General features: G+C 40.9%; 1 protein-coding gene across 2 annotated transcripts in view; it reads left to right on the top strand.

The window, feature by feature from the left end:
• The window catches only part of LOC115085200 (proton channel OTOP1-like), a 203,016-nt gene extending 192,058 nt beyond the window's left edge, over window positions 1-10,958 (top strand). For both annotated transcript variants that reach the window (XM_029590931.1, XM_029590942.1), the window contains 2 exons: window positions 2,836-3,767; window positions 8,808-10,958. In XM_029590931.1, coding sequence (XP_029446791.1) covers window positions 2,836-3,767; window positions 8,808-8,978 — 1,103 coding nt within the window. In that variant the 3' untranslated portion in view covers window positions 8,979-10,958. The remainder of the gene's footprint in view (window positions 1-2,835; window positions 3,768-8,807) is intronic.
• The last annotated feature ends 3,595 nt before the right edge of the window (window positions 10,959-14,553 follow it).

The raw sequence follows: 14,553 nt of genomic DNA, 5'->3' as shown, positions 1-14,553 counted from the left end.
TATCATCATACCCCCCTCGTGGTCTGGGGTGAGGTGGTAACTGGCAGCAAAAACAATTTGCAGAGAGAAGCAGAAGATTGGTATGGGTCCGCCAAGTTCCCCAGCGGTGTTGCAGGAGGTGTTGGGGGAGGCAAATAATCTCGCTGCAGTGATCCTAGTTGCTATGGATGATAAACTGAGTAAGCTGCACTCCCGTTTTGATGAAATTTAATCCCTACTTATGGACCATACCTGATGCCTGACTGAGACGGAAACGCATGTTGAGGTGGTGGAAGATCAGTTGCAGGCCCTCGAACATAACTTGCGGGCGGCCTAAGCCAAGCTGGTAAAGCATGAGACTAAGTTAGAAGATCTAAAAAACCACTCTCGCTGGAGTAATCTCCGGATCATAGGGCTCCCTGAGGCTATATTGGATCTGGATCTGCGGACCTTTCTGGAGGCGTGGCTGCTACACATCTTAAATTCCCCTGTCACACTGTCAGGCCTACGGATTGAGAGGGAGCATTGGGTGGGGAATTGGCCCACACAGCAAAGCAAGCCTTGGTTGGTCCTGGCAAAAAGTTTGAACTTTTCTCACAAAGAAGAATTACTGCGCTTGTTTAGGTAGCACTGCTCATTAGACCCATGTTTTTAGACCCATGTTTTTCCCTGATTATTCAGCAGCGGTCTCAGCCCGACGGAGGATTTTCACGCCACTGTTCTCAAAGTTAATGCAACACTAGATCTGGTTCACGCTCTAGTACCCAGCGTGGCTCAAAGTGACCTATGCGAACAAAGTCCACCTTTTTGATTTGGCACCAAAGGCTCAAGCTTTATTTCATGCCAGGCTGAAAGAAACAGAAGAACAAATGAGTGATGTTTCTTGAATAGGAAGATGGACTGATGTCTTGTGTTAACTTACTACAGTGACGGAGCCTTCCTCGTGTTACAGTTGGACTCTGGTTGAACATTTTCATATCGGACAGTATAGTTTGTTTACAAGAGCTTGGCAATGATACCCACTGGAGGCTACAGGTATTTAGGGAGGAGGGGGATAAGAGCTTTCTACTGTTATCTAGACAGGGAGCAGGGCCCTAATGCATGAGATGCAGGTGACTCCTTGTTTCTCACAGTTGAGCTCGAAAAGGTTATGGAACCGTGAACAGCAAAATCTAATGAACTATTCTAACACTGAATATCTAGTGCTAACAATAACACACATACACAAGATAGGGTGGGTGGGAGGGAGACACATCTGCTGACAGGGATGATGGTGATCCAAAAGGGTGAGGGATGAACTCCTCTCCCCATTATTCCCTACTGGTACCTCCCCCCGACACCTCTGAACTAGGTAGCCATCCAATAGAATCATTTGGTCTTCCCTTTACCAATTTTTATGTGTGGAATACATTTTATCTGGACTTCCAAGGTAATACTGTTAAACAATATCCATGCCTCATGAGAAATACTAACTATGGTAACTGTTCCTTTTAGTTTTTGTTAACTAATCTCCTCATTCTGTTATAAAGGGGCAGGGTAATACCGACAGTACCTGATGTAATTCATTTAGAAGTGCTTAAAAGGCAGAATATAAAACAAATTAATAAATCAAAATAAATAGTCTTCCTCTGTAAACATATATTCTATTGTAGTTGTTTTATGTAATGTCCTCCATTCAGTGATTATATCAAATTGATTGCACTAGATCGCTATTCCTAAGAGGCCCCACCACAGTAACTCCTTGTATCAAATCCTATGTTCCACTGAGAACTAGAGCTAAAGTAGCTCCCTCTCTTGTCAGTTCTAGCACCAGCTCATCTATGAAGCAGTTATTTATGGCATGTAGAATTTCAACCTCTCTACAGTTCTGATGAGAGACTCCCAATACTGGAGTGATTGAAATCTCCCATTATTATTATGTTACCATATGCATTTATCTTTCTGATTTCTATTAGCATTTCACATTTTTTTTCTTCTTGAAGAAAATGTTAGACCTGTATATGGAAGACCTTCCAGATTTACGCGCGCAGGGCCCTCACGCACCGGCGCGCCTAAAGCCCCGGGACGTGCGTAAGTCCCGGGGCTTTGGAAAAGGGGCGGGGAGGGGGCGTGTCCGGGCATTCCCGAAACGATGCGGCATTTCGGGGGCGTGTCGCGGCGTTTTGGGGCAGGCCCGGGGGCGTGGTGTCGGCCCAGGGGCATGGTCGAGGCCTCCGGACCAGCCCCCGGGACCGGAACACTGAGCGGGGCTGCCGGCCAGCGCGTGCAAAGGTAGGGGGGGGTTAGATAGGGCCGGGGGAGGGCGGAGGGAACAGGCAGCGCGCGCTGGGCTCGGCGTGCGCAGGTTGCACAAATGTTCACCCCTTTGCACGCGCCGACCCCGGACTTTATAAGATACGCGCGGCTACGCGCGTATCTTATAAAATCCAGCGTACTTTTGTTCGCGCCTGGTGCACGAACAAAAGTACTCGAACACGTATTTTTTTAAGATCTATCCCTAAGTGATTTAGTAAACTAATGTGTAGTATTAAAACAATATTTAAAATAACAACAAATAAAAATTTTGGTTCAATGGGAATTGGTAAATGAGGTTAACAACTAAGTGCTGTTTTTGCCATGAGTATGGTTGCAGCCCTGTAAGGGCAAAAGCCTAAATGATTGAGAACAAAACATTCTGATACTAATTCCCAGAGTTATGGAGACATTTTGAAAAATTTAGTGAGAAATTTGGTAGTCCTCGTTTGTTTTGAATATTGAGTATAGACCTGTATATGGTACATTGTTTTCACTTTTAAGAATGTCACTTTATATTTTCACAAAGGATACTTACAATGTATTTTTTGTTTTTGTTTTTAGACCACCATACACCTGAATGCAATTGTTCAACAAATGTCTGCTTCATATTTTCACAAGGCATATACTACCTCTATCCATTCACCATAGAATATCATATTTTAGCATCTACAATGCTCTATGTCTTATGGAAGAATATTGGGCGTACAGTCCAACAGCAGCAGCAACAAAAGATGCATTTTAAGTTTCATGGTATAGCAATTGGCACAGTTCTGGGACTGTTTGTACTGACCATCACAATTGCAATTCTTGTTGTGTACCTCATTCAAATTGGACGTTCAAAAACCAAGAGTGAATCAGCACTTACTCTCTTTTACTTATATGCGATCACAGTTCTCACGCTCATGTGCACTGCTGGAATTGTTGGCTTGTTAATATATAGAACTGAAGACAGATCACTGGATGACTCAAAACGTCCTGCCAGAAAATTAGATGCAGACTTATTAGTTGGTTCTGCATGTGGATCCTGGCTTATTTCTTGGGGATCGATCTTGGCCATTATCTGCGCAGATACACATCCAAACTACACATGGTATAATCTACCGTATTCTATACTAGTTATCATTGAGAAATACATTCAGAATTTATTCATTATAGAATGTTTACATCACAAAGATGATAATACAAATGATGACTTTAGAACTATTGAAAGAATAATCACTGTAGCCAGCGAGAGCACTCTGTCACTTGCACCTTCATATGAAGTTGTTTACAGTGAAACAACCACAATTTTCAACAAACAGTTGCCTAATCTGTCCAATGGAAGCATTTCCGTCACTGAAGGCTGTGGTGAAGAGAGTAAGAGAAATCAGGGAAATAATTGTATTGGACTCCCAGTTCTTCACTTCTCAATCCATGCCACAAACTCAAAACTTACTAAGAGGAGACAGATTCTAAAGAATATTGCAGCATTCTTGTTCCTATGCAATATATCGGTAAGATATTTCATTAGGTGACTTTATCAGTAGCTTAACAAAAGTACTATGCAACCTCTTATTGGAAACCTAAGAAAAGTTATATTAATGTGTCTAAGGAATATTTGAAAAAGTTTAAACATTTTATTTTTGTTTTATTTTTCATTTTTTTTTAACATTTATCAAGTGATTTCCAGGCAGTGGGCTTGCCTATAATTCTTTGCTTGGAGTCTGGCACACAAAGCAGGATTTTACCAGTTATGAAATGACTCCTTCTTTGTTTTCAATGGAAGATCCTATTCTGTGCATCCATATTCCCACTGGTAGATTATGAATAAATCTTTTACTGGGAACCCTAGAAAGTTTCAAAAATAAAGACTTTTATACATTTCCCCTTTCTTTTATAAAAAAGAAGACTTCTATAGCACTATACTCACACTATAAACCTTGGTAAAATAAAGACACCCAAATAGTATGCAAAAGAGTAACCCAGGAATTATCACTAAACATGCACAAAAAAGTAAAATTAATATTTAGGAAAAAATATGTAAGGAGCATCATACTAAGCATTCCCAGTCTTAAAACCTTCATTGCTTTTAATTTAATCATTGGTCCAAAATTCAAGAATTTTTTTGTGAATTTGTTTGCAAATAAAATAAGAAACAAATACTATCTTTGTCCTTTTTTGATATAAGAGACTGCTGGGAATGTGAATAGGAAGGAAAAGATAAATTCTTATGTGAATAGGAAGGAAAAGATAAATGTTTGTTTCTTCTTATTTTCTCCTAGATTCATCAAAATTCTGTGATATCACAGGCCTAAAGCCCGTGATAAGAAAAAGGGGTATGGTTAGTTACTGCACCATGTGGTAATATAGTGCTTTGCATAGGTAGTATTGCATGGTAAATGTTTTATACCCTATGATACTTCTTATTTTGTGCTGAGAGAGAGAGAACCTATCCATAAAGCCTTCACAGTAGTCATGCATTTATATCTCTATAGAAGGGCCAGCTAATAGCTCGAGGTGAGGTGTTGGTGGTAATTTAGGGTTTAGGGGCCAGATTTTTTTGCAGAGTGAGACAAACTAACAGCACAGTATACTTCGGTAAAGATTTGACGTCATTTGAAGTGAGGAAAGTCTCATAAAGATAAACTTTCGACTATGTTCTCTTGCCCTAGCTTGATGTACTCTATAACAGGGTACCATCAAGCTAGGGCAAGATAACATAGTACAAAATTTCATCTTTGTGAGACTTTCCTCACTCCAAATGAGGCCAAATCTTCACTGAGGTGTACAGTGCTGTTTGTATGTCTTACTCTACATGAAATCTGGACCCTAAACCCTAAACCACCACCAACACCTCACCTCGAGCTATTAGCTGGCCCTCCAATAGAGATATACTACTATGAAGGTTTCATAGATAGTCAGTCTCTCTCTCTCTCTCATGCCATTTTGGTCATATTGCACAACTCCTCCCACCCCTTCCCAAAATTTGCATTCACGATAGCTCTGTTATCACGTGCATTAACACATTTTGATGAATGACCCTGTTCATTTGCCAAAGCAATTCTTGAATTTTGGACTGATGATTAAATATAAAGCAATGAAGGTTTTAAGACCGGGAATGCTTAGTACGATAGTCCTTACAAAATAAAGACACCACCAGGCTTTTTTTTCTGGTTTTGGTTTACATTGAAATGCAATACAAATGAGCTCTTCTGATTATTCTACCAGTATCCCAGTCTTTCAGCAGTGTTAAGCACACTCCACCCACTCTCTTCTGCTCTGAGTCATTTTCAGTGTGGAAAGTTGGGCTGATTCGCTGCATGATTGTGCACTGATAGGCACTAGAGACAGAGAATGAGCTAGAAACAGGTTACATATCTTTATGGAATGGGTAGCCATGCTTTAAAAAAATAAATAAATAAAAAATCTCAAAAAGGAGACCCAGATTGTTAACATTTGAAATTGTGCACACACAGCAAAAGTAAGACAGGGAGGACTATAATGTTACTATTATATACTGTATATACTATTGCTTGCTGTCAGTACTATTTTTTCTTCCTATCCTCTTCATACTTTTTTCTTATTTTTCCTATTTGCTAGCAATATATTACTAGTGATGCTGCAGTATGATTTTGCCTTGTAATTGCTTGTTCATTTATTTGGATTTTGAAATATAAATAGAGGGATGTGTGCTCACAGTCAGAAAACTAGGTCTAAATTACCCAGACAAGGTGCAGCAGCAGCAGCACCAGCACGCCTCAGGGGAGAGTGTTCCAGTCCCAGAGAGACCAGTTTCTATTTTTTTCAACTTGTAAATGGGTAATAGGCAGGCATTGACATTTTATAGTAATATTACCTAAAATGTACTAGCTACACAAAATAGCAGAAAAAATATAAATTCTGAGGAAAAATGCAGCAACAGCTAAAAAAAACAACACATTTTTGAGAGAAGCCTGGGGATAAATTAGGAGAAGTAGAATTGGAGTTTTAACAGTTGTGAGCATGGCAGCAGTGATTCCACATACCTCATCCCATTCCCCAGCACATAACATCATCATCATCATCACCATAAGAAGAATCTCTCCCCTCCTACCCCCAAACTCCTGCAAAGATCAAAAGCCATAAGCAAAATAAAATTGCAGCTGCGTTGTCACTGGAAGTAGTTTATAAAAAAAATAAAAATATATATCATTGTCTTCCACATCAGCTCTGTAGTAAGAAAGAAAAGACAAGACTCCCTGGTACCTGTTTTTAGGGAACTCGTTTTCCTCTCACACATGTTTGGGGGATCATTCACCCTACACTTGATATTCTTGGCACTCAAAAGCAATTTTCAGAAATTTTTATATGCAGTATCACAAGACTGTCTAATAGAGAGTTCATGTCCCTCTGTCTGTGACTTCACATCACAGATGAGACCAGAGTAGCTACAGCCTTGAGCCTTGCAGAGCTGAAACACAAGGCCTTAGCTGGTTATTAATGAAAATTGGTTTAAGTTAGCCAGATAAGCAAGTTATGCCCTGGAAGGCCCAAGAATGCCCCCAGAATGTCCTTTTTATCCAGCTGGATTTTAGCTGAATGCTGACTTATGCAGCTAAAATCTAGCCGGATAAGGGGCTGAATATCCCAAACCTTGCCATTTGGATACATAACTTTAAGATATCTGTCTAAATGGCTTTTGAATATTGACCTCATGAAGTCACGCTAGTAAAATGTGTGTCTGAAAAAAAGCTAGGTGGTCAATAAAAATCTAGCAGACTGCATGATTCGACAACCCTGAATGGAGGACTGATATACAAACCCACAGAGGGTTCTGTGGAAATGGCTAGGTAACACAAGATGTTTTTACAATAAAGTACCTGATGTTCCAATCATATCCCCACCCTCAATATCAAGATCAGAGAGGCCTCTGATGCCTGGATAATCCCCACCTCCAGACCCCCACACCCTGAATGCAAGGGGCTTCCAGGCCCCCTATATCCCTCCTGCCTACCCCTCCAAGGTCTTCGAAGTGAAAATGAGGTACTGGGGAATATTCAAGCCTCCTACCCCACTGCTGCCAAAATCCAAAACAGAGATGGGTGACCTTATCCATTCCTTTGTCCTGCATATGCACAGGGCAAAGGAGCATGTGAAGTCATCTGGTACCATTTTGGATCCTGGGTGCAATGAGGCAGGAAGGAATAACTTCACTTTTGAAGACCTTGGGAGGGAAGAGGGAGGAAGGAGGGTTTCTGGGGATGAATCAAGGCCCAGTCCCTTTGTTATCCACTTACGATATGGGAGGACATGGGCAGAGAGGAGACTGGGTTACTGGATGCCCCTTGATCTGAATGTCAAAGGGCTGAGGGGTGGGATCAGGATATCAGAGTACCTAATTGTGGATATCAGAGAAATGAGATTGAGACAATGAGGAACACTGATATCAGCACTAAGTAGGTGGGGGTTGATTGGAGTACCCATCAGGGACTTTGTTAATTGCAAAAGGCTTATGCTAAAGCTTATCAACACCTTCTCAAGGTGTAGTGGTGTTTTAGCATTGCCAGTAGATGAATGCAAATTATTTATCAGCTGTTTAATTACATTGGCATACTGCATAGCTCATTTTCATGTTTTTGTGTTAGGCCATGATAAATCCACATTAACATTAATGTAGCCTAGTGCAAACTATTGAACTAAAGTGCATGAACTATTGCAAGCATGTAATGCAAATTAAATGTGTTAATGTTGGGAACATTAACAAATTTTGAAAAGGCGTTACTTTATTGAGGCTGACGACTTTCTCGGTCAGCTGTGATAAAACATTAGCATCAAATTATTTAGTAATGAGCTGCTTTGCATGCACTTGCATTATTTGTGCATGCAAATCACATGCAAAGCAGCTCATTGTAATAAGAGAAGCAATATGGGCGAGGCCATGCATAATATTGCTTATATTGCATGATGGTACTCTGTTACTGCAGCTTGATGCATCTCCCAGTTAGACAGACAAGTTCCAAATGGATTTTCTAAGGTCGCAGCCCTTACAAAATCCAGTGGTAACGGGGGGGGGGGGGCGAAGCTGGCAGCCATCACTCCACTGCGGTGCGCTGGCTGCCGGTTTTCGCACCAAATAACTACACCATAAAAGGTGTAGTTATTCAGCGCAAAACTGACGGTGATAAGGGTCCTTACCTTTCGCTGCCAGCGATGTCTCCGCAGAGTCGACCCCGGTGCCGCCCCAACTCCTCCTCTTCCGAGGCCGACTTCGCCCCCATTTAGTGATCGCACGTGAAAAGGGACTTTTTGTGTGCGATCGCTTTTGAAAATGACCCCCTTAGATAACTTCTGAGTTATCCAGCTAAATACTTTTGAATGTGGACCTTAATGTGTTTTATGTTTCATGTACAGACTTCAAATTGACCTGTATAGTTAGCTAATTTGGAGCTCATAACTGTAGAAGGTATGCTGTATGACTTGGCTTTTCTGTCTTGCACAAGTTTATTATTGAGGATGGTTTTGTGGTTCTCTTTTTACTTATGATCCATGCTATTGGTTCTTTTTGTTATCTACAGCTTTGGATTCCACCAGCTTTTGGATGTCGTCCCCAGTATGACAATGGGCTAGAAGAAGTTGTTTTTGGCTTTGAACCTTGGATTATTGTAGTCAATCTTGCAATGCCATTTTCCATTTTCTATCGAATGCATTCTGCCTCCTCTCTTTTTGAGGTTTACTGTAGAACGTAACCATCAATCATGAATAAATACATTCAGCATGCTGATGGACTGATCTGAATCTTTTGGCACAGTGCATATCCCACAATGGATCCACCAGAAGCATACATTTCCTCTTTGAGCAAGATATGCCTTGGAAGCTAGCAGTTGGAATCATAGTTTTGCAAATATAGGGACACACATGCTTCATATCATTTTTTTTTCTATAAATTCATCTTGTATGATGCTTAAACATTTCAAGTTCAAAATTTTGCATTCAGATTTGGTTAAAGGCAAACTTAACGTGCTTATTTTTACATTATCTAAATCACTAAGCAACAAAAATATGGAATCCTCATTCTAGCATCAAAATCTGTTGTCAAAATTTCCCATGAATATTAGTAAAATGTACATCAGGCTGTATATTATGAACTGGGCGTTCACCCAGCAACGTGATTAATAACGTAGTTATACTTTAAAGTTTTGGTAGATGTAAAATATAAAATATCTTTTATTTTGAAAATCACACAGAATGGGCTGAATTTTCAAAAGAATTTACATGTATAAATGGATTCTTTTGCGTGTAAATAGGTTTTTGAAAATTGCCCAGACACATTCTACTTTGACTCACATAACTCCTTTGAAAATTCACTTCTAAGCATGTATTTACTGATAATTTGTTATTACAATGCATATATCATGTATTTTTCTTCCTGGAACCCTTGTTTTTGATTTTTTTTTAACTTATATATACATCTAATCAAAAAAAAAAATGAAAAGTGAACTTGCATTCCTACATTGCTCATATTAATTTATGGATATTTATCTGTCATTTCTAAGCAGCTGTATGTAGGGACTGCTTTATTTGTTGGTATACTTTTTATTGCAGGATATTAGTTTAACTTTAATGAACGGTGGATGACATGGTTGAAAATACCACCCTTTAAAATAAAATTGGCACACAATGGTGTTTTAAGCCACAGCAACAGTTATTAATATCTTTTGCTCCTCCTTAATTCCATTTTTAGTTTGCTTACTCAGCCTATGGTCCTTTATCCTCTGTGAAATCTCTGCACCTTTTCCCACTGCTAGCAAGGGAGTAGGATAGCCAACTATCCTTCATTCAATGGGAAAATCACAGTCTGGGAAGTTAAAATGACCACTTTGATCTATATAACTGAACAAAATTTCATCTGCCACACTAAACAAACATTGAGGTTTAATGGCACATTTTTGTTTTCACACATATTCTAGAATGTCTCACAAAATAGATTTTGGAAACTGGTTACTCCGGCATGTTATCCTACTAGGCTATTTATTTATTCAAATATGATTTTTCACCTTATTATTATTACAACTCAAGACAGATTAGAGTTAAAAATAAAAAAGTAACATCAAATTACATATTATCTCACTACAAATGAAATTAAAATAACAATCTAACAATTTCCACCACTCTCAATAGTTCTCAGTCCCATCTTACCATATACAAGTAGAGTACGATTACCTCATAAGGCTGTCTTATCACATCCAGTAAAAATAATCACCCAAAAGAGCCCTAATATTACAAGAAATTCAGCTATGAAATTTAGAGATTTAAGTTAGATCCTAAGTTGGGAGCCAATTTTCATTGAAATGAGGAGTCTAAGTAGGGACCTAACTTATCCCGGGATTCATCATTCTGCTATAAATATAGAGGAATGATGGCCTATGGGAAAAAAAGGGGCGGGGTGATAGTGTGCAGATGGCCACATCGCGGCAGTGCAGTTTGGTAAGCAGTGGTAAGGCTGCGCCACACACTATCGCCCCCATAGCACCAAGGGAAATGGTGGTGGCATTTCCCATGGTGCTTCCCTCTTTGCAAAATAATGGACCTAAAGCGAATCAGTCAGATTGAAACTGGCATGTGCAGAGGCAAAATTATCATTTTGGTTTGTTTATTCATTTTGTAGGGCATCTCCATTTTGTTTTTTTTTTTCATTTCCCATTAAAGTCAATGGAAAAAGCAATGCAGCCTATGTTGAGCTTTAAAACATTATCGCCCGCAGTGCTGCTGGGCCTTAACCCCACCCAAACCCTGCCCACATTCCTCCCCTTCCCCTGATTTAAATACTATTGCCGCGATGCGGCCGGTATCGTGTGCGTTAGGGCTTATCATGTGTGATAAGGCCCTAATGCACGCAATAATGGCACATCACAGTTTAATAAATGATCCTACAAGAGGCCTATTTCTAGGCCTGCAATACATTTTTCTAGAATTAGGAACCTGAGGATGATCATTTATCAAATATGTTAATATACAGATAATGCTTGTAATTTGTAAGTTTTGCACATTATCTGAAAACAGACCCAGCGCAGTTATTAAAATAAGCATGCATGGATATGCATGTATATTGCTCATTTGTATGTAAATCAAATAACATGGTTTGATTTAAAATTCTCAAGCCACATTATTTGATTGAAAGTTAGTTATCATTGCTATTACTGTTTATATATTTGTCATTTCCTCTTTTTGTATTCTTATTTTTTCAATAAAAAAAGATTGAACCTAAAAAGCAACTTGAAAAAAACATAAAGATAACTACATCTCAAGAAGTGCAAGTTCACTTTCCCTAGGAGCATTGGCATGTTAACACATGCCTTGATGCTTCCGGTTTCAGTCTTTAAAGGGCCTGTTTGATCCTGGACTCCTCTCCCTGGCGAAGTGTCACAATCTATTGAGGTCTATTAAGACCTACTTCTTACCACCAACCTGTGCAGAATTATGTGGCCTGCAAAAAAAATAAATGGTAACCCCCTGTTTTGCCTAGGGCTGGTAGGCAGCATTTTAAAATGACATCACCAGCCCAGGATGCAGCCTTCTGCAGCAGATCACCAGGGATAATAGTAGGTGGATTGGGCTTTTGGGAGATCCTGAGGGCAACCCAGAATGTGGGAGGGGGGAGGGGAGGTTTCTTGAACAAGGGGAGGAGCTTAGAGATGGGGAGAGGCTAACAGACTCCCTTAAACTATTATTTTTACATTCAGAGCGCATAATTCTAGGGAAGTGAGTGTGAGGGAGTCCCTTTATCAGATGGCTGTCCCAGATCACATGGCATTTGCTAAGGGCTATTTCACTGTAATATTGTTCCCTATGGTATTATACCACTGGGAAAAATACCGCAAGATTCACAAAACTGTGATGCCAAGTACTGCAGATTAATTTTGTGGTATTTTTCCCTCAGGGGAAAATACCGTGGCTGAGTAAATGACTCGCTAAATTAGGAGTGTAGTGCAGAAAATCAGTGGCTAAGTGCCTACCTTTCTTTCCCCTCCCTAAATCTGCCCCTCCACTTTTTCAAGAGAGCCACCCACTCTTTAGGATTCTAAATTTAGTAGCATAGTGAAACCAGGAGGCTAAATTTAGGAAATGAGACATAGTACATTTTCAAAAGAGCCTATTTAGGGGCCTAATGCTACAATTAGTCTCCTAATCCCTTTGATAATTTGCCTCAGTGGATCTATAGAAAACATTTAGGTTATCCCTGATCAAAAAGCAAGGTCTTTATTTTTTTCCTGACCCCCAAATATTGTGGATAGATATCCAGAGCAGCTGTAATAATGAAGCTGCACAAGCAAATGTCTTTCAAAGGGCAATGCCCTCTTTGAGAAATAATGGACCTAAAGCGAACCAGTCAGGTTGAAACTGGCATGTGCAGAGGCAAAATTATCATTTTGGTTTGTTTATTCATTTTGTAGGGCATCTCCATTTTTTTCCCCATTAAAGTCAATGGAGAAAGCAATGCAGCCTATGTTGAGCTTTAAAATTGGGGTTCTTAATCAATTCTGATTAAACTTGTGGGTAGACAACACTGGGAGAAAAGAATGCCAAGGGCCCAAGACTATGATAGAGGCACTAAAAGTGAGATGAATAGCTTAAGGCACCAACAGTGATAGGAATTCTTCAAGGCATTGTCAGAGGAACAAAGCAGTATCAAGAGTGTCAAGAACATTCCAAGTCTTCAAAAAAGGGCAGTAGTAACAATGGCAGCAAGTGAACCCCCAAAGGCAGCTTGAGAGTTGAAAGTGGCAGCAAGATTGGCATGAACATCCTAAGGCACCAGGAAAAAGAAACAAAGCAGCAAAGCTGGCAGAAAACCCCTAGGCACTGGTATAGGAATAAAGCAGCAGAAAGAATAACATTTATTTTATTTATTTATTTAAGAGTTTTTTTATATACCGGGGCACGTTAAAAACATCACCCCGGTTCACAGTGTAACGTAACATAGCAACGGGCTTTACAATAATTTAGAGTAGAAAAACATAGGTAACGTAGCAACAGGCTTTACAATAATTTAGAGTAGATAAACATAGGTAAACATTATTTAGATTTACAGCTATTCACAAGGTGTCAGGTCTTTAACTATTCACAAAGGTGTCAGGTATATGGTATTGGAGGGGAGAAGGAGGATGGGGGTGTTGGGTTGGGAGGAGGAAGAGGGTGGGGGGGTACAGTGAAGACTCCAATATATCATGAGAGATGCAAAGCAGCCACCCACAGTTGCAAGAACACTCCAAGCTGCAGATGTTTGGGTATGGCAAAAAGATAGAGTAGCAGCAAAATCACCAACGTGTATAGTCTGAATATGGCAGCAAGGCTGAGTAGTAGAAAAACCCCTAAGATGTAGCATGAGGAGTATAGCAGCAAGGCACAGTGGCAACCAGACATCCACATTGTAGAGTCTGAGGTATGGCAGCAAGACAGAGTGGCAGCGAGACCCTAAAAGTATAAAGTCTGAAATATGGCAGCAAGGTAGAAACACGGCAGTACCCCCAAGGTGGTACATCAAGTGCATGACAGCTAGGCAGAGTGGCAGAAAGACCCATAAAGTATAGCATCAAGGGCATGGCAGAAAGACACCAAGGTATAAAATCAGTGGCATGTTCTAGGCAGGAAAGTAGCAAGGTCCCAAAGGTGATACACTAGGAATATGGCAGCTAGGCAAAATGGGAGGAAGACTCCCAAGGAAAAGAATTTGGGAATTGTAAATAGCACAAAGACATTAAAGGCATAGGGGTAGATTAAAAAAAAAAACGTGATTGCGTAATTTTGTTGGCGCACCAGGCGCCAACAAAAGTACGCTGGATTTTATAAGATACGCGCACGCAAGGCTGCCGATTTTGGGCAGCCGGCGCGCGCAGAGCCGCGCAGCCTGCCTCCGTTCCCTCCGAGGCCGCTCCGAAATCGGAGCGGCTTTGGAGGGAACTTTCTTTCGCCCTCCCCTCACCTTCCCCTACCTAACCCACCCCCCCGGCCCTATCTAAACCTCCCCCTACCTTTATCCATGGATTTACGCCTCCCGGAGGGAGACATAAATCCACGAGCACCAGCGGGCTGCTGGCGCACCGAGACCCAACCCGGGGGCGGTTCCGGAGGGTGAGGCCATGCCCCGGAATGCCCCGGGCCGAAACCACGCCCCCGGGCCCGCCCCCAAAACGCTGCATCCCGCTCCCAAAACGCCACGTCGTTCGGCCCCGCCCCCGACATGCCCCCGACACGCCCCCTTCAGAAAACCCCGGGACCTACGCGCGTCCCGGGGCTCTGCGTGCGCCGGCGCACAAGGCCCTG

Source organism: Rhinatrema bivittatum, chromosome 1 (assembly GCF_901001135.1).
Source record: "Rhinatrema bivittatum chromosome 1, aRhiBiv1.1, whole genome shotgun sequence".
In the NCBI taxonomy this organism is placed as follows: Eukaryota; Metazoa; Chordata; class Amphibia; order Gymnophiona; family Rhinatrematidae; genus Rhinatrema; species Rhinatrema bivittatum.
The sequence above is the reverse complement of the archived record's forward strand: the minus strand, read 5'-3'. Positions and strand labels throughout refer to the sequence as shown.